This window comes from Ixodes scapularis, unplaced genomic scaffold, assembly GCF_016920785.2.
Source record: "Ixodes scapularis isolate PalLabHiFi unplaced genomic scaffold, ASM1692078v2 PGA_scaffold2__306_contigs__length_199485367, whole genome shotgun sequence".
NCBI lineage: Eukaryota > Metazoa > Arthropoda > Arachnida > Ixodida > Ixodidae > Ixodes > Ixodes scapularis.
In genome coordinates, this window is record NW_024609857.1 from 164,043,864 (window position 1) to 164,068,269 (window position 24,406).

The 24,406-nt window shown below is 49.0% G+C and overlaps 1 protein-coding gene across 1 annotated transcript in view; it reads right to left on the reverse strand.

Annotated features, from left to right (window-relative positions):
- Window positions 1-5,972: 5,972 nt before the first annotated feature.
- The window catches only part of LOC120838063 (sodium-coupled monocarboxylate transporter 1-like), a 167,116-nt gene continuing 148,682 nt past the window's right edge, over window positions 5,973-24,406 (reverse strand). Inside the window, exon 13 of the mRNA XM_040207804.2 lies at window positions 5,973-6,143. Within this exon, the coding sequence (XP_040063738.2) occupies window positions 5,973-6,143 (171 nt within the window). The remainder of the gene's footprint in view (window positions 6,144-24,406) is intronic.

Below are 24,406 nucleotides of genomic sequence, written 5' to 3' on the forward strand. Positions count from 1 at the left end.
GTCTCCTGATTGCTTACAACAGAAATAAGGAAACATACTAACTCTGGGTTGGTAGAAAACCTCCACCTGCTGATGGCCACCAATCATCTCGGTGCCGATTATGAGTATTCAGTGCATGCCAATGGTCGCGTGTTAGAACGAGTTTTTCCCACGTGATTTCATACGATCGCAATTGTTTTTGACAAACAACAATGTTTAGTCAGGCAAGCGGCCATATGTGAAGCTTAGAATATTTTCTATCGGTTGTGGCACACGTGGCAAGTTGCATAGGTTTTTTATTTTTTTGGAATTAGCGAAAAAGAACGCTTTTGGGTTACCTTGGTCTCTAATAAATCATGAAGCACACAAAAGAGCACGAACTGAATCGCTGTGGGAGACGAAAACAATAATGATAAACAAGCGTGTAATCACGCGAAAACTGAGGGCGTTGCACATATGCAGAAGGTAAGCTTTGTTTCACTAAATACATTACCAATAACGTATTTAGTTTTATCCTGCGAGCGAAGCGGAACAGCAAAGTGCGAGCATACTGTCCTGAACTACACTTCCAGTGAACAAGCGCACCATCCAAAGCACCGAGCTCGCTTTTTTAGCGTTTGGGGTGCTCAAACCTTTGAAAACACAATTATAGTCGAATCTATTATTTCAATTATTTTTATTAAGTGCGCCTATGCGTTTTTCCTTTTTTTTTTTTTACTTTTACGTGCACGTGTTATTTTCTTAGTTATATAATATGTTTCCAGAAGTCTGACAACTATAGTCTGTTTCATTATAAGCAAGAGCCACATAATTAAAGATGTAGACAAAAAAATAAAAATAAAAAAACGCGAACACACATTAAAAATGCTATGTAACGGCGCATTCAAAATTATTCCTTAGTTTTTTAGAGAGCAGCGATTTCGTAGGACGACATTGTTACCCGATGAAGGTTATAAAAAGTGCAGTGCAACTGTTAGCTCGGGGTCTTTAACGTGCATTATGCGTATATGTGATACACGATCGCACGACGGTAGGATGCAGATGGGCGACTGAACCCAGGGTCCCTCGTGCTAAAGCCCCTTGATAAACGCGTTTTTTACAAGTACCGCCAACCATTATTGTGAAAACGCGCAAGACACGTGCCACGAGCGGGCGCTCCGCCGCCATTCGCTTTCAAGGGCCAGTCATTATATACCCGTGCGGCCGTGCCCACGGTGCCCGTGCCACACGGGCAACTCGAATTCGATTTACAACGAATGGCATTTGAAGGATCGGACAATCAGCGCGCGACACTCCGAGCGTGGGGCGTTCCACGCGCGACAGATCGCGAGCCGATTCGTTGATCACATGAATGTCATTCGTTGTAAATGACATTCGAGTTGCCCGTGTGGCACACGTTCCACACGGGCAACTCGAATGTATTAGTGCTGCGTCGCCATTTGTGTCCAAGGGCCGGTCGAGACACGGGCCTCGTGCACTGGCACCTTTGAGGTTATTTGAAACACCAACGCAAATAGACCTTTCCAATGTTTACAAATCCACAGGTCAGCGTGCGATCTCCACAGCTCAGCACGTGCGTGTGCGTCGCTTCGGAACGCGAGCAAATCACGCGCGATACGCACGAACGCTGAAAATGAAACCGGCCAGCAGCCCTTTTCTGGAAAGGTCTATACACGATTGCAAGCTGGGCGACTGGCCGCCGCCATGTCTCTGCTCGAGCAGGCACGCCCGTGCGATTACGAGCTTGCCAAAGGTACGTTCACCCGCGCGTTGCACGCGCTTGCACGCATGGGGCACCACTTGTGGCGCCATGCTTGCAATTGTCTATACATCGAGAAGATTTAGTCCCTACACGCTCTGCAGCGGGAGCTCCGTGCTTTGAACGGAGCTCGCACTCGAGCATTTCTCCACGTGCTCTGATCTGCGGTGCCACAACACATTCGGCTAGAGCCTACATTTGGCCAACGATCCCCACCGCACTTTATTTATCCCGTGAGCTAGACCAAATGGGCTGCACTTAGAGTATCGGCAATTCTTCCCCCGATATTGTTTTGGGCGCCGCCATGTTGGTGGTTAGTAACAAAACAAATGCAACTGCAGGTCGTCATGATTCAAAAGTGCGACTTCCTCAACAATAGTTTCGGTGTCAGGAAGCTCACGTAATATTGCTTTGCTTTGTCGCCAACTGTTTAAACATTTGTGAAGGACGAAAAAGCGTTTCCTGTGATTTCAGATAAAGCTTAAGATAACTGACAACCAGTTATCTGAAGCTTTATCAGTTTAAGCATCCATATCTGTATGAAGCGTAGCTTATTTAGTGGGTCTAGTTTAGTCCGACCGCATAGGCACATAAAGAGAACGAACAGCTTAACTTCGCGCTCTTGGCGCTGCTTCAGTGGCTTCATCAGCCCTTTGCGTTGGTTGCGCTCCGAACTAAGGTAAATCAAAGTAAATATTCAGATCATAGGGTTTCACAAGCCAAACCAACAAAAAGCACTTTACACGCCCAAATAAAAAACAAATAATTATTGCGGGTTTATTTTGACTAACCGTAGATCTTTTGACGTGCAACCGAAATCTCACATTGGCCTCCGTCGGATTGCGGGCACCTCGGCCGATATTTAAACCCGACAAATATAGATTCATGGGCCAGTCCGTTGGCTGAGAGGAACTTAGACGTTTTAATGTCACTGCCACTTCAGAGCCACCGAGGTGGTTTTTGAAACAAAATATAGTCGAACCATTCCGACAAGCATAGTTTGATATCGTAAATGATTTATGCAAGTGATAAAAACATTAAAATGTTTTCGCATACGTGGCGGAATCTGAAATGGCAGAACGCATTTCATGGCGCCCATTTCATTTGGATCGCGTAGGGCATGTGTACCAACGCACAGTAGAACGCGCACAAAAGTAGCTGTGGTGCACCCGGAGCCTCGCGCTTGTTCTCACATCTCTGGCTCGCTCACTGCGGGCACCCAGGCATCTGACAACCCGACATCTGGCGCTTTTTCTGTCTTTTACGTGGCGTTCCAAGCGGCACACGACGAAAAATGCACATCAAGCTGTTCTTGAACACGTGTCGCCATCTGTACTTTATATTAAGAAACTGCAAATCGCCTTAACTGAATGGGAAAAGTTTGAGGTCTTATAACATTCTTAACGTGTAATATATCGATATGGAAGTTCAGGAAAATGTAATATCGAAGGATGCTTCATAATTTAATGTCTCGTTATTTTGATTAGTTGACGTGATTCCGTTTCTATAGCGCCATAAAATATTACAATTTTAAACTTTATTTTTTATTTTAAAATATACATTATCTGTACAGTTCGATGCTTACTTTTTTATTTTATTACATCTAACCGAACGCTCACGTAAAATATCGTGGACGATGTGACGTTATAACTCGAGAAATATTTTTTTCAATATTAGAGACTATGGTCTATTAAAAGCCAAATAATTAACTAACAACTAAAAATAATCGTGATATTAAGACATTAAAGCATTGTTGAAGAACTGCTCTTTAATGTGACACTAACTTTATAATTGCAAGATACATAGAAAGAAAGTTATAGGCCGTCGGAAAAGCACCAAAAAGCCATGCACGGTGGGGTTAAACCTTAATGCTATATATCGTAGACCATTCAATGTGCTTTAGCCGTCTATAGAGGGGTGTACATCCCTAAATCTATAAACTCGCGAATATAAAATTTTTTTTTAGCGGACTCCATAGTGTTTTAGGCCACCAAAGCTATGGGCCTCCCGCACTTCAATGTGCTTCAGCCGGCTATAGAGAGATGCATGTCTCTCGAGCTACAGACTCGCGACCATCCCATTTTTTTTTAGCCGGCTCAATGGTGTTTCATGTCGCCTAAGCTATAAACCCGCGACCTGTTTTGCACTGCAGAGGCAGGAAAGTGAAAAAGAACACATTCAAGCGCTTGCTCGAGGCGAGAATTTTATTTAGCCAGTTTAATGGGGCGTATACGTAGCCGGTGCTTTATAACCGCGATCACAAAAGCGTCCTTAGCTGCCTATAGGACTATTGCGGTTTTTGCTGGCTGCTCTCCCTTCGCATTGCCTTACCTCGGCGTTGAAGTTATCTCAATCATCCGATTTCTAGATTTAATTATATCTGTCTCTTCCAGTGTATTTTGTAACTATATGTATATTGTAGCGTCAACGTCTTCAACTGTGTCCGTGTCCCGGCCATGTTTGTATTTCTTTCTGCGTGCTGTATTTATTTTTCTGTGCACATTTCGCCGCGCGGCAAATGACCACGCCAAGCCGCCGCGAAGCGAGCCGGAGCCGAAGAGCGCAGATAAGTCAATGCGGAGAGCAAGTCGTCTGCTTCTTGCGCAGGGATTGCAGTGACGTTAGAACGACGCGGAACATTGATTGAAAGGATAGTGGGTATGATGTCAGAACGCCGAGCGCTTATTGGCTGATTGAAAAAAAATATAGTGGGTAGACCTCGATGCTAGTTGCCTTGAGGTCTACCCACTATTTTCCGCATGGGCACTTTTCCTCCTTTCTCATCAACCATAGAGAACCAGCCGTACGAGCTAACATATCCATTGCGAAGCGAGCGTCAACTTACCTTCCCCAGAAATGTACAGAAGGGTCACATAACCCGCCCTTCCTCGACGTCACCTCGCAAACCTTCATCAAATCCATGGCACATCAGGGACCTTTCTCATGAACGCACGCCACTAACCGAACTCCTGAACTCGCTGAACTTACAAACTCATGCCCCTCGCCGAACTCATGCACTCACCGACCTCATAAACTTACGCGACCTAACCGAACGCATGAAATTACTGAACTCATGAAGCCACTGAACTAAAGTGAACTCACCGAACTCGCGCCGCTCACTCACCCTCACCTCAAGCCTGATCGGTTAGGGTGAGTGAGTGCACTCATGGGTGACTTTTCGCGAGCCATGGGAAGCAGAGATATAAAATATCCTTATGGAGGGAAGGGGGGGGGGGGGGGCAATTTTAGTGGTGGTTGCTGCGCGTTGAAACAAATGTCACTACAAACAGTTATTCAAGGACACTGAATATAACTGACAGGACAAATACACCGGGGAATTCTTTCAGTTGGCACAGGGTGAGCTTCCTACGAATTCGATAACACTTCGGTCTCTCGTAAGCTTCGAGGGTGCACGAGCCACCGAAACACGAAGGAAGAGAACGAGCGCGTGCTGGGGCCCGGCTATCCGAAATTGATACTATGCGCCTGATATTCTGTCAAAGACATCAGACCACTCAAACATACTCAAACAACATGTGCACAAAACGTACCTTGAGGGTATTTCAAATAAATATGTCAGTTGAGTCAAAAGTGAGCACGTGAATAAGCATTGTAAAAAGAATGAGCACGTGAGCGGCAGCAGAAGTAAGGTGCCTGCAAAGCGTCTCCGACTGGCGCGTTTAGCGTCTTATTCCGCCCATACATTGAAAGTGGTCCCAATATATGACGTCACAAAAGCCGGAGTGTCATTCTGCAGTGCGTTGCGATCCTGGCGGTTGGGTGGAGAATTTTCAGAAAAAGGCACGAGCGAACGCGAGTGTCGCTGCTGCCGCTACGGCGTCTCATCTCCCAACTGCCGAAGCTTCCGTGGACTGCAAAGCTGGGAAGCGAGGTGCAGCACATAACAGGGGTCTGCCACGCCCACCACAACTGCTTTGACAGCGCCAGGATTGAGGCCCGGGACAGCGTGACACTTTTGTGACATCATCAGACGGAAATCGAGGAACCGCGTTTTAGGACGCGGTAAAAAACACACCAATCGAAGACGCGTTCCGGGCAGCGTAGCAGAAGCAGAAGTAACCAGATTCGCCAGCTGCCGGTGAGATCTGGCGGCACCACGCCCCTCTCTCTTCGTTTTTCGGCCACCGTCTGCGCGTTCTATTTAACAGTTGCACGCATTGTACATCCAAGATTCTTACAAGTTTAAAAAGTCTGCCCAGCCGTCTGTTGGCCCTCACCTTGGCGCTTGTGGTCCGTCGAAGGATCCCAGGCTGATGCTCTCGTTAAACTTCGTGCAACCAATCGTCGACGTGGGTAAGAAGTTGTTGTGTTTGGGGTGCAGGGATGAGCCCACTGTGAACCATATGGATACCGCGATGCCAGTGATCATGCCAGCGAGCACCCCCTGGATAAAGCCAGAAGTGTGTTATGACACTGCTGGTGCTGGTGCTTGACACCAACGCGCAATACAGTCGGCACTAAAATATATTTGCACGAGCGAGCGATTGCGGGGTCGGCGAAAGGTCGACACGTAGCGCTGCAGTCACTCCAACATTAAAGCCAACATAGCTGGGACAAGATTGCCTGCCGGGTTTCATCTTGGCAGCACGGGGGAGGTCGGTAGTGTGGCGCCGTTTCCAAAGCGCGCTTTCAAACCACCACCTTTCTGCTTCGAACTTGTGCGGGTCAGGCAAGACCGGGCGCGAGTCTTTTTCTCGCTTGCTCGCAGAGAGCAGGGATGTCTTTTTTTATTATTATCATTCGCTTCTTTAACGTTATTGACGCCCGCCCTGTGAAATAATATAAACGACAGTAGCTATCAGCAAAAATCTTTGCAAACGATAACTGTCCGGCAAACACCCCCGAGATTCAAAAGTGGAAACGGCCCAGTCATTCTCGCTCTCGGTGTACTCGTGACAACGCAGCGCCGCGTTCGGCGATTTCATCATCCCTGCCGACAATCACTTATGCAACTTTTTTTGTGCCGATTGCTTATTGAGCTGAATTCTGTTTGGAGACTAGACATTATTTATCTAACGTAGCGTAATATCCTCAAAGATGCTTCACCCCCGAAAGATGGCACACCCCTATTTTTGGCACGATTTTCTATTTCTTCAGAAACACCGAAAGATGGCCCACTTCCAGTAATTGCAGGGCCCTGGCGAATGGTGAACTCGGAAAAAACTGTGTTACTTAACCCCAGCGGAAGATAAGCGAACATCGCTGAAAAGACAGTCATCTTTGGTTCATTACCCCTTCCTGCGATCACAAGCTTCGATAGTTACAAACTTTTAAACTTGCAAAATGTTCAGCTTTTGCTTTATGGCACACTGAAAGTTAGTTTACCCCTTATTTTCATCCAATTTTCTATCGATATTAGGCGGGCCTTTTCTCTGGGTATTACGGTGTGCGTTGTGAATGCAGCGCGGCCGAAATCAAACTGGATTGCGGGTCCCGGAAACCGAAACTTGTTTGCCAGGTGTATGACGTCGCCGGTGACGTTTTACGGCTTCCGATTTACCCGAACGCTAGGAGTTAAATATTTTTCAACTCTCCGGGTCGCGCCTCTATGGTGCCCGAAACGCAAATCCGAATGGTGTGTTTACCCATAGCCTACTCTATACTGACAATGCCTGGCAGATCGCCATGAGACGCGGCCGCCGAAAGTGAAAAAGTAGAGCGGCAGACAACGGATGAGAGGAGAGACATGTAATGGGCGCGCCATTGCGGCGAGACGCCGAATCAGACTTGTCCTGAGCGATGGGATGTCCGCTCGTGCTCCTCGCGTTCTTTGCGCTACCGCTTCTTTTCTTGTCGGGTTTAAAAAAAACATGTTTCGGGTCCTCGCCGCTGCAAAAGCTGTGCGCTGACTACAGGCTCCCCGAGAAATACTCTGTGCCACCAGATCCTCTCGCTCCAAATCTGCGACCGGGCGCTCGATGGCTCCATCGTCGAACTGCCAGGCTTTGTGAGTATAGAGGAGGCTATGGTTTACCACGTTCGAAAAAGTGGTCCTTCAATTTGCGCCTGATGACGTCATAGATGTGTCACGTTGTTAGGTGTGCACTAGAATAATGAGGCGTGCCGCCCGGCGGCCGTGAGTGTGTCACGATGTGCAATGAGGCCGGCGAGGGCGCTGTAGGGCAGAGCGTGGCAGAGCCGTATATTGGGAGAGTTTGGCCAATAGGCGGAGCAAAGCCCGCCGCCAGCGCTGAATATTCCCCCCGCGGTTAGAGCGTAAACTAAATATGTGAAAACGCGTCGACCAATCAGCAAACCGCGACGTCACAATATTGGAAACATTTAAAGCGTGAAATAGAAACGTTCAATCTCACAGCACGACGACGACGACGTTTAGAGGATGCCACACCGGACGTCTGCGGTGCCTCAGTCTAATCCCTAGGTCTCGGTACTTCGGAGGCGGCAGCTTTCTGCTTTGACTGGACTACCCCCTTGAAGCCTGATGCTTCGACCCCAGTGAGCGACAGCACCATCACGCTCCTGGTGCTCCTTTGTGCAATCGTGCACCGATCGAACGGCAGACTGCAGATCCCTTTGGCCCGCTGCTGACCAACCTCAACGAAATGTTGACATCTTCAAATTGAACTGACATCCTCCGCAATAGCAACAATTCATCTCGTCGTCATCTTGCGTGTATAGTATGAAAATTCAAAAGCGCAAACACCAAGGAAAAGAAGAGGGGACAGGACAGAGCGCTTACTCCAACTGGAAGTTTAATGCATTCCCCGAGGAAGACATAAAAGAAGAATTAGGTATGTGAAGGTAAAAAAGAAGAAGAAAAAAAATTAATGTTATAGTTTATAGACGCATTAAAAAAATTTTAAACTAAATCTTACCCCTTGACACTAGCGAAAAAATGTAATAAAAATTCAGAAATATAAACAAAATCAGTAGAGCAAAGATAAGGTTAGAAAACACTAAAATGAACCGCGTAAAGGAAAAAGGTCGAAATATCTCATCTCTTTCTCGGAGAGCGCTTATGATGGTGCGCTTATGCAAGCTCCCTATCGCTTCATAGAGTTCTCGGGATCTTTTTCTATGGTAATGCTTGAGGATCTTAGTCTGTTGGAATATGGGTGTGCAGTGGCAGTCACGGACATGTATGGCGAGATGTCCCGATGGTGATGATTTCAGAGAAAGGTGATGCTCTCGAAGTCTCACGTTCACACAGCGCCCAGATTGTCCGACGTAGACTTTTCCACATGTGAATGGAATTTCGTAGACTACGTGTGAACGTGAGACTTCGAGAGCATCACCTTTCTCTGAAATCATCACCATCGGGACATCTCGCCATACATGCCCGTGACTGCCACTGCACACCCATATTCCAACAGACTAAGATCCTCAAGCATTACCATAGAAAAAGATCCCGAGAACTCTATGAAGCGAAAACCATATTGTCTCTCGGGGGAGCTTGCATAAGCGCACCATCAATAGAGACTTTTAGTAGATCGTTCCCATGACTCCGATAACGATACCCGATACTCAGCCACCGCCTCCCTTGCGCATGCATAGTATCGTTATCGGGGCTATCGGGGGTATCGGAACAATCTACTAAAACTCTCTATTAGCGCTGTCCGAGAAAGAGATGAGATACCTCGACCTTTTTCCTGAACGCGGGTCATTTTAGTGTTTTCTAACCTTATCTTTGCCCTACTGATTTTGTTTATATTTCTGAATTTTTATTACATTTTTTCGCTAGTGTCAAGGGGTAAGATTTAGTTTAAAATTTTTTTAATGCGTCTATAAACTATAACATTAATTTTTTTCTTCTTCTTTTTTACCTTCACATACCTAATTCTTCTTTTATGTCTTCCTCGGGGAATGCATTAAACTTCCAGTTGGAGTAAGCGCTCTGTCCTGTCCCCTCTTCTTTTTCTTGGTGTTTGCGCTTTTGAACTTTTATACAATGTGTAGCCAACTAGCCCAACAGTTAATTTTGATTGCATGTATATACTCATCGGATTATCATCTTCCTTAGACGCGGCACCGCGGGCCTCCATGGTACGGGCTGTTGCCTTTCCGCGGTGCCGCCGCTCTCCAGAGTCAAATAAAGATATTATTATTATTATTAAAACACTGCAAAGGGTGGGGCGCGCGAGCGTCTTGAGACGTGGTTTGCTCAGCTCGGGTTGAGACGGTCCCACACGGCTCGTGCGCTGGCTTTGTCAGTGCTTTCCTTCCCCCAGTCTCAGCTGAGACGCTGTTTCTAGCAAGTCGGCCCTGGTTTGGACCGCAGGTTCGTTTATTCTACAGTTGAATATGGACGTGACAAAACCCTAACATGAGCCAAGTTTTCAGTCAACAAGAGTGATACCTTCTTACTCGAGCTATGCTAAAACGACTTAAATTAGTCGTGTCAGATATTTAGAGCTCACGACCACCGCTAGGTGACTGTTTCGAGGCCTGTGTTTGGCCCCGAGATGCTCGCCTATTCAAACAAATGTATGACCAAACTCTCCCAATAAACGGCTCTGGAGCGTGGCCATCCGACGCCGGGCAAAGGCCAAGCGGTCGCAGCAGGGATGCTCTATTCGCCGGGAAATGGTCTTATACTTCCTTTGCTTTTGTCTGTTCAGTGTCTCTCATCCCTGTGAAAAAGCGTGACTTGCGCGAGCGGCATAAGCTTATATTCAAAGCGCAAGTGCCGTTTGAGAGCGGTCAGTTCTTTACATAGTCGCGCTTCTTTAGATTTTTTTTGTTTCGTTTTTCTGGTATAGCATAATAATGGTCTAGCTCATCCTATATACCATCATTAAGAAAGCGAAATCTGAGAATGATACGATATCCGATGCTTACCTCTCCACTTTAGTTTCAAATCTATTTTAATCATTTTTTGGCGGCTGTGCAAGTTATGGCCTTTAAGTACCTTGTTTTTGTCCTGGTGTCAATGCAACCTTTTGTGTAGCAGGGATTAAAAAAACCGACCTTTTTTTACTTCTGGATTATCGGCCAAAGCATATAGATGAGGAAATGTCTGAATTGGTTTCATATAGTGAGCGTGCATCATATAAAATCAAACACCCGAGACTGGCAAGATGAGTAGAGCAACTTAACTGCTGTCTTTACTGAAGAGCAATCTCACTTGGAGAAATTTGTTTTTTATGATATGTTACACAGGTCTCACGATCCTCTTAGACTTATTTCTTTCCCTCTGTATCAGTTTTGTTTGTTTTTGTTCCTTCAAAAAGAAATGCAATCGCCTGACGCACTACGGTTTATTCTTGGAATCAAACGATTCCATTCCGCGAACAGAGAGGCGACGCTCGGCGTCCTAAACAAGAAGTGTTTCTCTCAGTTGCATCTAGTATACCCACGTTTTAAACCGGTACAACGCACCACCGTTCCGTCTTTTTTTTCCTCGCAGTATTTGACGTTGTTGAGTACCCTGTCTCTTCGACACAGCTAGCAGCCACACAATATTGTATCGCTTCACACATGGCAATACAATAAGATATAGTCACGTCAACACGCCCAAGCCATTCTCACTAAATTCTGCCTGACCGGCCTCCTGACCACGCCGTTACTGGCAGCGCCACCCCAGGCCCCTGCGGCTGAATTGGGCCTCACGACACCCAGCTATGGTGGCTAGAGGGGTACCGAGCGCTCCGTGTCCTTGGGTAGTTCCACGTGTCGCCGCTTCATGACGAAAAAGTGGCGCGGAAGCCAGGTTAGCTACGGGTCATGTTTCAAAAGTAGCTCAAGGCGCGTCGATGCACATGCAACGTGCAGCTCTCGGGAAGATCACGGCGGAACAGCGCAGCACTGAGATAGATTTCAGACGCCATGTTCTTTCCAGAAGTGGCGCGGGGCAGGTGTCTGGAGCATTCTCACAACAATGAATGGCTCCACTTTTCTCAGGATAGAGGGACTTTAGCTAAAGCCCCTTCATGTTTCAAAAGTAGCGTAAGGTGCGTCGATGCATGAGGCACGTGCAACGTGCAGCTCTTGGGAAGATCATGGCGGCACAGCACAGCACTGAGATAGATTTCAGACGCTATGTTCTTCCAGAAGTGGCGCGGGGCAGGTGTCTGGAGCATTCTCACAACAATGAATGGTTCCCCTTTTCTCAGGATAGAGGGACTTTAGCTGAAGCCCCTTTACGTTTCAAAAGTAGCGTAAGGTGCGTCGATGCATGAGGCACGTGCAACGTGCAGCCCTTGGGAAGATCATGGCGCCACAGCACAGAGATAGATTTCAGACGCCATGTTCCCTTCCAGAAGTGGCGCGGGGCAGGTGTCTGGAGCATTCTCACAACAATGAATGGCTCCACTTTTCTTAGGATAGAGGGACTTTAGCTAAAGCCCCTTTACGTTTCAAAAGTAGCGTAAGGTGCGTCGATGCATGAGGCACGTGCAACGTGCAGCCCTTGGGAAGATCATGGCGCCACAGCACAGAGATAGATTTCAGACGCCATGTTCCCTTCCAGAAGTGGCGCGGGGCAGGTGTCTGGAGCATTCTCACAACAATGAATGGCTCCACTTTTCTCACGATAGAGGGACTTTAGCTAAAGCCCCTTCATGTTTCAAAAGTAGCGTAAGGTGCGTCGATGCATGAGGCACGTGCAACGTGCAGCCCTTGGGAAGATCATGGCGGCACAGCACAGCACTGAGATAGATTTCAGACGCTATGTTCTTTCAGAAGTGGCGCGGGGCAGGTGTCTGGAGCATTCTCACAACAATGAATGGTTCCCCTTTTCTCACGATAGAGGGACTTTAGCTAAAGCCCCTTTACGTTTCAAAAGTAGCGTAAGGTGCGTCGATGCATGAGGCACGTGCAACGTGCAGCCCTTGGGAAGATCATGGCGCCACAGCACAGAGATAGATTTCAGACGCCATGTTCCCTTCCAGAAGTGGCGCGGGGCAGGTGTCTCGAGCATTCTCACAACAATGAATGGCTCCACTTTTCTTAGGATAGAGGAACTTTAGCTAAAGCCCCTTCATGTTTCAAAAGTAGCGTAAGGTGCGTCGATGCATGAGGCACGTGCAACGTGCAGCTCTTGGGAAGATCACGGCGGCACAGCACAGCACTGAGATAGATTTCAGACGCTATGTTCTTCCAGAAGTGGCGCGGGGCAGGTGTCTGGAGCATTCTCACAATGAATGGTTCCCCTTTTCTCAGGATAGAGGGACTTTAGCTGAAGCCCCTTTACGTTTCAAAAGTAGCGTAAGGTGCGTCGATGCATGAGGCACGTGCAACGTGCAGCCCTTGGGAAGATCATGGCGCCACAGCACAGAGATAGATTTCAGACGCCATGTTCCCTTCCAGAAGTGGCGCGGGGCAGGTGTCTGGAGCATTCTCACAACAATGAATGGCTCCACTTTTCTTAGGATAGAGGAACTTTAGCTAAAGCCCCTTCATGTTTCAAAAGTAGCGTAAGGTGCGTCGATGCATGAGGCACGTGCAACGTGCAGCCCTTGGGAAGATCATGGCGCCACAGCACAGAGATAGATTTCAGACGCCATGTTCCCTTCCAGAAGTGGCGCGGGGCAGGTGTCTGGAGCATTCTCACAACAATGAATGGCTCCACTTTTCTCACGATAGAGGAACTTTAGCTAAAGCCCCTTCATGTTTCAAAAGTAGCGTAAGGTGCGTCGATGCATGAGGCACGTGCAACGTGCAGCCCTTGGGAAGATCATGGCGCCACAGCACAGAGATAGATTTCAGACGCCATGTTCCCTTCCAGAAGTGGCGCGGGGCAGGTGTCTGGAGCATTCTCACAACAATGAATGGCTCCACTTTTCTCACGATAGAGGGACTTTAGCTAAAGCCCCTTTACGTTTCAAAAGTAGCGTAAGGTGCGTCGATGCATGAGGCACGTGCAACGTGCAGCCCTTGGGAAGATCATGGCGCCACAGCACAGAGATAGATTTCAGACGCCATGTTCCCTTCCAGAAGTGGCGCGGGGCAGGTGTCTGGAGCATTCTCACAACAATGAATGGCTCCACTTTTCTTAGGATAGAGGAACTTTAGCTAAAGCCCCTTCATGTTTCAAAAGTAGCGTAAGGTGCGTCGATGCATGAGGCACGTGCAACGTGCAGCCCTTGGGAAGATCATGGCGGCACAGCACAGCACTGAGATAGATTTCAGACGCTATGTTCTTTTCAGAAGTGGCGCGGGGCAGGTGTCTGGAGCATTCTCACAACAATCAATGGTTCCCCTTTTCTCAGGATAGAGGGACTTTAGCTGAAGCCCCTTTACGTTTCAAAAGTAGCGTAAGGTGCGTCGATGCATGAGGCACGTGCAACGTGCAGCCCTTGGGAAGATCATGGCGCCACAGCACAGAGATAGATTTCAGACGCCATGTTCCCTTCCAGAAGTGGCGCGGGGCAGGTGTCTCGAGCATTCTCACAACAATGAATGGCTCCACTTTTCTTAGGATAGAGGAACTTTAGCTAAAGCCCCTTCATGTTTCAAAAGTAGCGTAAGGTGCGTCGATGCATGAGGCACGTGCAACGTGCAGCTCTTGGGAAGATCACGGCGGCACAGCACAGCACTGAGATTGATTTCAGACGCTATGTTCTTCCAGAAGTGGCGCGGGGCAGGTGTCTGGAGCATTCTCACAATGAATGGTTCCCCTTTTCTCAGGATAGAGGGACTTTAGCTGAAGCCCCTTTACGTTTCAAAAGTAGCGTAAGGTGCGTCGATGCATGAGGCACGTGCAACGTGCAGCCCTTGGGAAGATCATGGCGCCACAGCACAGAGATAGATTTCAGACGCCATGTTCCCTTCCAGAAGTGGCGCGGGGCAGGTGTCTGGAGCATTCTCACAACAATGAATGGCTCCACTTTTCTTAGGATAGAGGAACTTTAGCTAAAGCCCCTTCATGTTTCAAAAGTAGCGTAAGGTGCGTCGATGCATGAGGCACGTGCAACGTGCAGCCCTTGGGAAGATCATGGCGCCACAGCACAGAGATAGATTTCAGACGCCATGTTCCCTTCCAGAAGTGGCGCGGGGCAGGTGTCTGGAGCATTCTCACAACAATGAATGGCTCCACTTTTCTCACGATAGAGGGACTTTAGCTAAAGCCCCTTCATGTTTCAAAAGTAGCGTAAGGTGCGTCGATGCATGAGGCACGTGCAACGTGCAGCCCTTGGGAAGATCATGGCGCCACAGCACAGAGATAGATTTCAGACGCCATGTTCCCTTCCAGAAGTGGCGCGGGGCAGGTGTCTGGAGCATTCTCACAACAATGAATGGCTCCACTTTTCTTAGGATAGAGGAACTTTAGCTAAAGCCCCTTCATGTTTCAAAAGTAGCGTAAGGTGCGTCGATGCATGAGGCACGTGCAACGTGCAGCCCTTGGGAAGATCATGGCGCCACAGCACAGAGATAGATTTCAGACGCCATGTTCCCTTCCAGAAGTGGCGCGGGGCAGGTGTCTGGAGCATTCTCACAACAATGAATGGCTCCACTTTTCTCACGATAGAGGGACTTTAGCTAAAGCCCCTTTACGTTTCAAAAGTAGCGTAAGGTGCGTCGATGCATGAGGCACGTGCAACGTGCAGCCCTTGGGAAGATCATGGCGCCACAGCACAGAGATAGATTTCAGACGCCATGTTCCCTTCCAGAAGTGGCGCGGGGCAGGTGTCTGGAGCATTCTCACAACAATGAATGGCTCCACTTTTCTTAGGATAGAGGAACTTTAGCTAAAGCCCCTTCATGTTTCAAAAGTAGCGTAAGGTGCGTCGATGCATGAGGCACGTGCAACGTGCAGCCCTTGGGAAGATCATGGCGGCACAGCACAGCACTGAGATAGATTTCAGACGCTATGTTCTTTTCAGAAGTGGCGCGGGGCAGGTGTCTGGAGCATTCTCACAACAATCAATGGTTCCCCTTTTCTCAGGATAGAGGGACTTTAGCTGAAGCCCCTTTACGTTTCAAAAGTAGCGTAAGGTGCGTCGATGCATGAGGCACGTGCAACGTGCAGCCCTTGGGAAGATCATGGCGCCACAGCACAGAGATAGATTTCAGACGCCATGTTCCCTTCCAGAAGTGGCGCGGGGCAGGTGTCTCGAGCATTCTCACAACAATGAATGGCTCCACTTTTCTTAGGATAGAGGAACTTTAGCTAAAGCCCCTTCATGTTTCAAAAGTAGCGTAAGGTGCGTCGATGCATGAGGCACGTGCAACGTGCAGCTCTTGGGAAGATCACGGCGGCACAGCACAGCACTGAGATTGATTTCAGACGCTATGTTCTTCCAGAAGTGGCGCGGGGCAGGTGTCTGGAGCATTCTCACAATGAATGGTTCCCCTTTTCTCAGGATAGAGGGACTTTAGCTGAAGCCCCTTTACGTTTCAAAAGTAGCGTAAGGTGCGTCGATGCATGAGGCACGTGCAACGTGCAGCCCTTGGGAAGATCATGGCGCCACAGCACAGAGATAGATTTCAGACGCCATGTTCCCATCCAGAAGTGGCGCGGGGCAGGTGTCTGGAGCATTCTCACAACAATGAATGGCTCCACTTTTCTTAGGATAGAGGAACTTTAGCTAAAGCCCCTTCATGTTTCAAAAGTAGCGTAAGGTGCGTCGATGCATGAGGCACGTGCAACGTGCAGCCCTTGGGAAGATCATGGCGCCACAGCACAGAGATAGATTTCAGACGCCATGTTCCCTTCCAGAAGTGGCGCGGGGCAGGTGTCTGGAGCATTCTCACAACAATGAATGGCTCCACTTTTCTTAGGATAGAGGAACTTTAGCTAAAGCCCCTTCATGTTTCAAAAGTAGCGTAAGGTGCGTCGATGCATGAGGCACGTGCAACGTGCAGCTCTTGGGAAGATCACGGCGGAACAGCGCAGCACTGAGATAAATTTCAGACGCCATGTTCTTTTCAGAAGTGGCGCGGGGCAGGTGTCTGGAGCATTCTCACAACAATGAATGGCTCCACTTTTCTCTGGATAGAGGGACTTTAGCTAAAGCCCCTTCATGTTTCAAAAGTAGCGTAAGGTACGTCGATGCATGAGGCACGTGCAACGTGCAGCCCTTGGGAAGTTCGTGGCGGCACAGCACAGCACTGAGATAGATTTCAGACGCTATGTTCTTCCAGAAGTGGCGCGGGGCAGGTGTCTGGAGCATTCTCACAACAATGAATGGTTCCCCTTTTCTCAGGATAGAGGGACCTTAGCTAAAGCCCCTTCATGTTTCAAAAGTAGCGTAAGGTGCGTCGATGCATGAGGCACGTGCAACGTGCAGCCCTTGGGAAGATCATGGCGCCACAGCACAGCACTGAGATAGATTTCAGACGCTATGTTCTTCCAGAAGTGGCGCGGGGCAGGTGTCTGGAGCATTCTCACAACAATGAATGGTTCCCCTTTTCTCAGGATAGAGGGACTTTAGCTAAAGCCCCTTCATGTTTCAAAAGTAGCGTAAGGTGCGTCGATGCATGAGGCACGTGCAACGTGCAGCTCTTGGGAAGATCACGGCGGAACAGCGCAGCACTGAGATAAATTTCAGACGCCATGTTCTTTTCAGAAGTGGCGCGGGGCAGGTGTCTGGAGCATTCTCACAACAATGAATGGCTCCACTTTTCTCTGGATAGAGGGACTTTAGCTAAAGCCCCTTCATGTTTCAAAAGTAGCGTAAGGTACGTCGATGCATGAGGCACGTGCAACGTGCAGCCCTTGGGAAGTTCGTGGCGGCACAGCACAGCACTGAGATAGATTTCAGACGCTATGTTCTTCCAGAAGTGGCGCGGGGCAGGTGTCTGGAGCATTCTCACAACAATGAATGGTTCCCCTTTTCTCAGGATAGAGGGACTTTAGCTAAAGCCCCTTCATGTTTCAAAAGTAGCGTAAGGTGCGTCGATGCATGAGGCACGTGCAACGTGCAGCCCTTGGGAAGTTCGTGGCGGCACAACACAGCACTGAGATAGATTTCAGACGCTATGTTCTTCCAGAAGTGGCGCGGGGCAGGTGTCTGGAGCATTCTCACAACAATGAATGGTTCCCCTTTTCTCAGGATAGAGGGACTTTAGCTAAAGCCCCTTCATGTTTCAAAAGTAGCGTAAGGTGCGTCGATGCATGAGGCACGTGCAACGTGCAGCTCTTGGGAAGATCACGGCGGAACAGCGCAGCACTGAGATAAATTTCAGACGCCATGTTCTTTTCAGAAGTGGCGCGGGGCAGGTGTCAGGAGCATTCTCACAACAATGAATGGCTCCACTTTTCTCTGGATAGAGGGACTTTAGCTAAAGCCCCTTCATGTTTCAAAAGTAGCGTAAGGTGCGTCGATGCATGAGGCACGTGCAACGTGCAGCTCTTGGGAAGATCACGGCGGAACAGCGCAGCACTGAGATAAATTTCAGACGCTATGTTCTTTTCAGAAGTGGCGCGGGGCAGGTGTCTGGAGCATTCTCACAACAATGAATGGCTCCACTTTTCTCTGGATAGAGGGACTTTAGCTAAAGCCCCTTCATGTTTCAAAAGTAGCGTAAGGTGCGTCGATGCATGAGGCACGTGCAACGTGCAGCTCTTGGGAAGATCACGGCGGAACAGCGCAGCACTGAGATAAATTTCAGACGCCATGTTCTTTTCAGAAGTGGCGCGGGGCAGGTGTCTGGAGCATTCTCACAACAATGAATGGCTCCACTTTTCTGTGGATAGAGGGACTTTAGCTAAAGCCCCTTCATGTTTCAAAAGTAGCGTAAGGTGCGTCGATGCATGAGGCACGTGCAACGTGCAGCTCTTGGGAAGATCACGGCGGAACAGCGCAGCACTGAGATAAATTTCAGACGCCATGTTCTTTTCAGAAGTGGCGCGGGGCAGGTGTCTGGAGCATTCTCACAACAATGAATGGCTCCACTTTTCTCTGGATAGAGGGACTTTAGCTAAAGCCCCTTCATGTTTCAAAAGTAGCGTAAGGTGCGTCGATGCATGAGGCACGTGCAACGTGCAGCTCTTGGGAAGACCACGGCGGAACAGCGCAGCACTGAGATAAATTTCAGACGCCATGTTCTTTTCAGAAGTGGCGCGGGGCAGGTGTCTGGAGCATTCTCACAACAATGAATGGCTCCACTTTTCTGTGGATAGAGGGACTTTAGCTAAAGCCCCTTCATGTTTCAAAAGTAGCGTAAGGTGCGTCGATGCATGAGGCACGTGCAACGTGCAGCTCTTGGGAAGATCACGGCGGAACAGCGCAGCACTGAGATAAATTTCAGACGCCATGTTCTTTTCAGAAGTGGCGCGGGGCAGGTGTCTGGAGCATTCTCACAACAATGAATGGCTCCACTTTTCTCTGGATAGAGGGACTTTAGCTAAAGCCCCTTCATGTTTCAAAAGTAGCGTAAGGTGCGTCGATGCATGAGGCACGTGCAACGTGCAGCTCTTGGGAAGATCACGGCGGAACAGCGCAGCACTGAGATAAATTTCAGACGCCATGTTCTTTTCAGAAGTGGCGCGGGGCAGGTGTCTGGAGCATTCTCACAACAATGAATGGCTCCACTTTTCTCTGGATAGAGGGACTTTAGCTAAAGCCCCGTCATGTTTCAAAAGTAGCGTAAGGTGCGTCGATGCATGAGGCACGTGCAACGTGCAGCTCTTGGGAAGATCACGGCGGAACAGCGCAGCACTGAGATAAATTTCAGACGCCATGTTCTTTTCAGAAGTGGCGCGGGGCAGGTGTCTGGAGCATTCTCACAACAATGAATGGCTCCACTTTTCTCTGGATAGAGGGACTTTAGCTAAAGCCCCTTCATGTTTCAAAAGTAGCGTAAGGTGCGTCGATGCATGAGGCACGTGCAACGTGCAGCTCTTGGGAAGATCACGGCGGAACAGCGCAGCACTGAGATAAATTTCAGACGCCATGTTCTTTTCAGAAGTGGCGCGGGGCAGGTGTCTGGAGCATTCTCACAACAATGAATGGCTCCACTTTTCTCTGGATAGAGGGACTTTAGCTAAAGCCCCTTCATGTTTCAAAAGTAGCGTAAGGTGCGTCGATGCATGAGGCACGTGCAACGTGCAGCTCTTGGGAAGATCACGGCGGAACAGCGCAGCACTGAGATAAATTTCAGACGCCATGTTCTTTTCAGAAGTGGCGCGGGGCCGGTGTCTGGAGCATTCTCACAACAATGAATGGCTCCACTTTTCTCTGGATAGAGGGACTTTAGCTAAAGCCCCTTCATGTTTCAAAAGTAGCGTAAGGTGCGTCGATGCATGAGGCACGTGCAACGTGCAGCTCTTGGGAAGATCACGGCGGAACAGCGCAGCACTGAGATAAATTTCAGACGCCATGTTCTTTTCAGAAGTGGCGCGGGGCAGGTGTCTGGAGCATTCTCACAACAATGAATGGCTCCACTTTTCTCTGGATAGAGGGACTTTAGCTAAAGCCCCTTCATGTTTCAAAAGTAGCGTAAGGTGCGTCGATGCATGAGGCACGTGCAACGTGCAGCTCTTGGGAAGATCATGGCGGAACAGCGCAGCACTGAGATAAATTTCAGACGCAATGTTCTTTTCAGAAGTGGCGCGGGGCAGGTGTCTGGAGCATTCTCACAACAATGAATGGCTCCACTTTTCTCTGGATAGAGGGACTTTAGCTAAAGCCCCGTCATGTTTCAAAAGTAGCGTAAGGTGCGTCGATGCATGAGGCACGTGCAACGTGCAGCTCTTGGGAAGATCACGGCGGAACAGCGCAGCACTGAGATAAATTTCAGACGCCATGTTCTTTTCAGAAGTGGCGCGGGGCAGGTGTCTGGAGCATTCTCACAACAATGAATGGCTCCACTTTTCTCTGGATAGAGGGACTTTAGCTAAAGCCCCTTCATGTTTCAAAAGTAGCGTAAGGTGCGTCGATGCATGAGGCACGTGCAACGTGCAGCTCTTGGGAAGATCATGGCGGAACAGCGCAGCACTGAGATAAATTTCAGACGCAATGTTCTTTTCAGAAGTGGCGCGGGGCAGGTGTCTGGAGCATTCTCACAACAATGAATGGCTCCACTTTTCTCTGGATAGAGGGACTTTAGCTAAAGCCCCGTCATGTTTCAAAAGTAGCGTAAGGTGCGTCGATGCATGAGGCACGTGCAACGTGCAGCTCTTGGGAAGATCACGGCGGAACAGCGCAGCACTGAGATAAATTTCAGACGCCATGTTCTTTTCAGAAGTGGCGCGGGGCAGGTGTCTGGAGCATTCTCACAACAATGAATGGCTCCACTTTTCTCTGGATAGAGGGACTTTAGCTAAAGCCCCTTCATGTTTCAAAAGTAGCGTAAGGTGCGTCGATGCATGAGGCACGTGCAACGTGCAGCTCTTGGTAAGATCACGGCGGAACAGCGCAGCACTGAGATAAATTTCAGACGCCATGTTCTTTTCAGAAGTGGCGCGGAGCAGGTGTCTGGAGCATTCTCACAACAATGAATGGCTCCACTTTTCTTAGGATAGAGGAACTTTAGCTAAAGCCCCTTCATGTTTCAAAAGTAGCGTAAGGTGCGTCGATGCATGAGGCACGTGCAACGTGCAGCTCTTGGGAAGATCACGGCGGAACAGCGCAGCACTGAGATAAATTTCAGACGCCATGTTCTTTTCAGAAGTGGCGCGGGGCAGGTGTCTGGAGCATTCTCACAACAATGAATGGCTCCACTTTTCTCTGGATAGAGGGACTTTAGCTAAAGCCCCTTCATGTTTCAAAAGTAGCGTAAGGTGCGTCGATGCATGAGGCACGTGCAACGTGCAGCTCTTGGGAAGATCACGGCGGAACAGCGCAGCACTGAGATAAATTTCAGACGCCATGTTCTTTTCAGAAGTGGCGCGGGGCAGGTGTCTGGAGCATTCTCACAACAATGAATGGCTCCACTTTTCTCTGGATAGAGGGACTTTAGCTAAAGCCCCTTCATGTTTCAAAAGTAGCGTAAGGTGCGTCGATGCATGAGGCACGTGCAACGTGCAGCTCTTGGGAAGATCACGGCGGAACAGCGCAGCACTGAGATAAATTTCAGACGCCATGTTCTTTTCAGAAGTGGCACGGGGCAGGTGTCTGGAGCATTCTCACAACAATGAATGGCTCCACTTTTCTCTGGATAGAGGGACTTTAGTTAAAGCCCCTTCATGTTTCAAAAGTAGCGTAAGGTGCGTCGATGCATGAGGCACGTGCAACGTGCAGCTCTTGGGAAGATCACGGCGGAACAGCGCAGCACTGAGATAAATTTCAGACGCCATGTTCTTTTCAGAAGTGGCGCGGGGCAGGTGTCTGGAGCATTCTCACAACAATGAATGGCTCCACTTTTCTCTGGATAGAGGAACTTTAGCTAAAGCCCCTTCATGTTTCAAAAGTAGCGTAAGGTGCGTCGATGCATGAGGCACGTGCAACGTGCAGCCCTTGGGAAGATCATGGCGGAACAGCGCAGCACTGAGATAAATTTCAGACGCTATGTTCTTCCTGAAGTGGCGCGGGGCATGTGTCTGGAGCATTCTCACAACAATGAATGGCTCCACTTTTCTCTGGATAGCGGGACTTTAGCTAAAGCCCCTTCACGTTTCAAAAGTAGCGTAAGGTGCGTCGATGCATGAGGCACGTGCAACGTGCAGCCCTTGGGAAGATCATGGCGGAACAGCGCAGCACTGAGATAAACTTCAGACGCTATGTTCTTCCAGAAGTGGCGCGGGGCAGGTGTCTGGAGCATTCTCACAACAATGAATGGCTCCACATTTCTTAGGATAGAGGGACTTTAGCTAAAGCCCCTTCACGTTTCAAAAGTAGCGTAAGGTGCGTCGATGCATGAGGCACGTGCAACGTGCAGCCCTTGGGAAGATCATGGCGCCACAGCACAGCACTGAGATAGATTTCAGACGCTATGTTCTTCCAAAAGTGGCGCGGGGCAGGTGTCTGGAGCATTCTCACAACAATGAATGGCTCCACTTTTCTCTGGATAGAGGGACTTTAGCTAAAGCCCCTTCACGTTTCAAAAGTAGCGTAAGGTGCGTCGATGCATGAGGCACGTGCAACGTGCAGCCCTTGGGAAGATCATGGCGCCACAGCACAGCACTGAGATAGATTTCAGACGCTATGTTCTTCCAGAAGTGGCGCGGGGCAGGTGTCTGGAGCATTCTCACAACAATGAATGGCTCCACTTTTCTCTGGATAGAGGGACTTTAGCTAAAGCCCCTTCACGTTTCAAAAGTTGCGTAAGGTGCGTCGATGCATGAGGCACGTGCAACGTGCAGCCCTTGGGAAGATCATGGCGGAACAGCGCAGCACTGAGATAAACTTCAGACGCTATGTTCTTCCAGAAGTGGCGCGGGGCAGGTGTCTGGAGCATTCTCACAACAATGAATGGCTCCACATTTCTTAGGATAGAGGGACTTTAGCTAAAGCCCCTTCACGTTTCAAAAGTAGCGTAAGGTGCGTCGATGCATGAGGCACGTGCAACGTGCAGCCCTTGGGAAGATCATGGCGCCACAGCACAGCACTGAGATAGATTTCAGACGCTATGTTCTTCCAGAAGTGGCGCGGGGCAGGTGTCTGGAGCATTCTCACAACAATGAATGGTTCCCCTTTTCTCAGGATAGAGGGACTTTAGCTAAAGCCCCTTCATGTTTCAAAAGTAGCGTAAGGTGCGTCGATGCATGAGGCACGTGCAACGTGCAGCCCTTGGGAAGTTCGTGGCGGCACAGCACAGCACTGAGATAGATTTCAGACGCTATGTTCTTCCAGAAGTGGCGCGGGGCAGGTGTCTGGAGCATTCTCACAACAATGAATGGTTCCCCTTTTCTCAGGATAGAGGGACTTTAGCTAAAGCCCCTTCATGTTTCAAAAGTAGCGTAAGGTGCGTCGATGCATGAGGCACGTGCAACGTGCAGCTCTTGGGAAGATCACGGCGGAACAGCGCAGCACTGAGATAAATTTCAGACGCCATGTTCTTTTCAGAAGTGGCGCGGGGCAGGTGTCTGGAGCATTCTCACAACAATGAATGGCTCCACTTTTCTCTGGATAGAGGGACTTTAGCTAAAGCCCCTTCATGTTTCAAAAGTAGCGTAAGGTGCGTCGATGCATGAGGCACGTGCAACGTGCAGCTCTTGGGAAGACCACGGCGGAACAGCGCAGCACTGAGATAAATTTCAGACGCCATGTTCTTTTCAGAAGTGGCGCGGGGCAGGTGTCTGGAGCATTCTCACAACAATGAATGGCTCCACTTTTCTGTGGATAGAGGGACTTTAGCTAAAGCCCCTTCATGTTTCAAAAGTAGCGTAAGGTGCGTCGATGCATGAGGCACGTGCAACGTGCAGCTCTTGGGAAGATCACGGCGGAACAGCGCAGCACTGAGATAAATTTCAGACGCCATGTTCTTTTCAGAAGTGGCGCGGGGCAGGTGTCTGGAGCATTCTCACAACAATGAATGGCTCCACTTTTCTCTGGATAGAGGGACTTTAGCTAAAGCCCCTTCATGTTTCAAAAGTAGCGTAAGGTGCGTCGATGCATGAGGCACGTGCAACGTGCAGCTCTTGGGAAGATCACGGCGGAACAGCGCAGCACTGAGATAAATTTCAGACGCCATGTTCTTTTCAGAAGTGGCGCGGGGCAGGTGTCTGGAGCATTCTCACAACAATGAATGGCTCCACTTTTCTCTGGATAGAGGGACTTTAGCTAAAGCCCCTTCATGTTTCAAAAGTAGCGTAAGGTGCGTCGATGCATGAGGCACGTGCAACGTGCAGCTCTTGGAAAG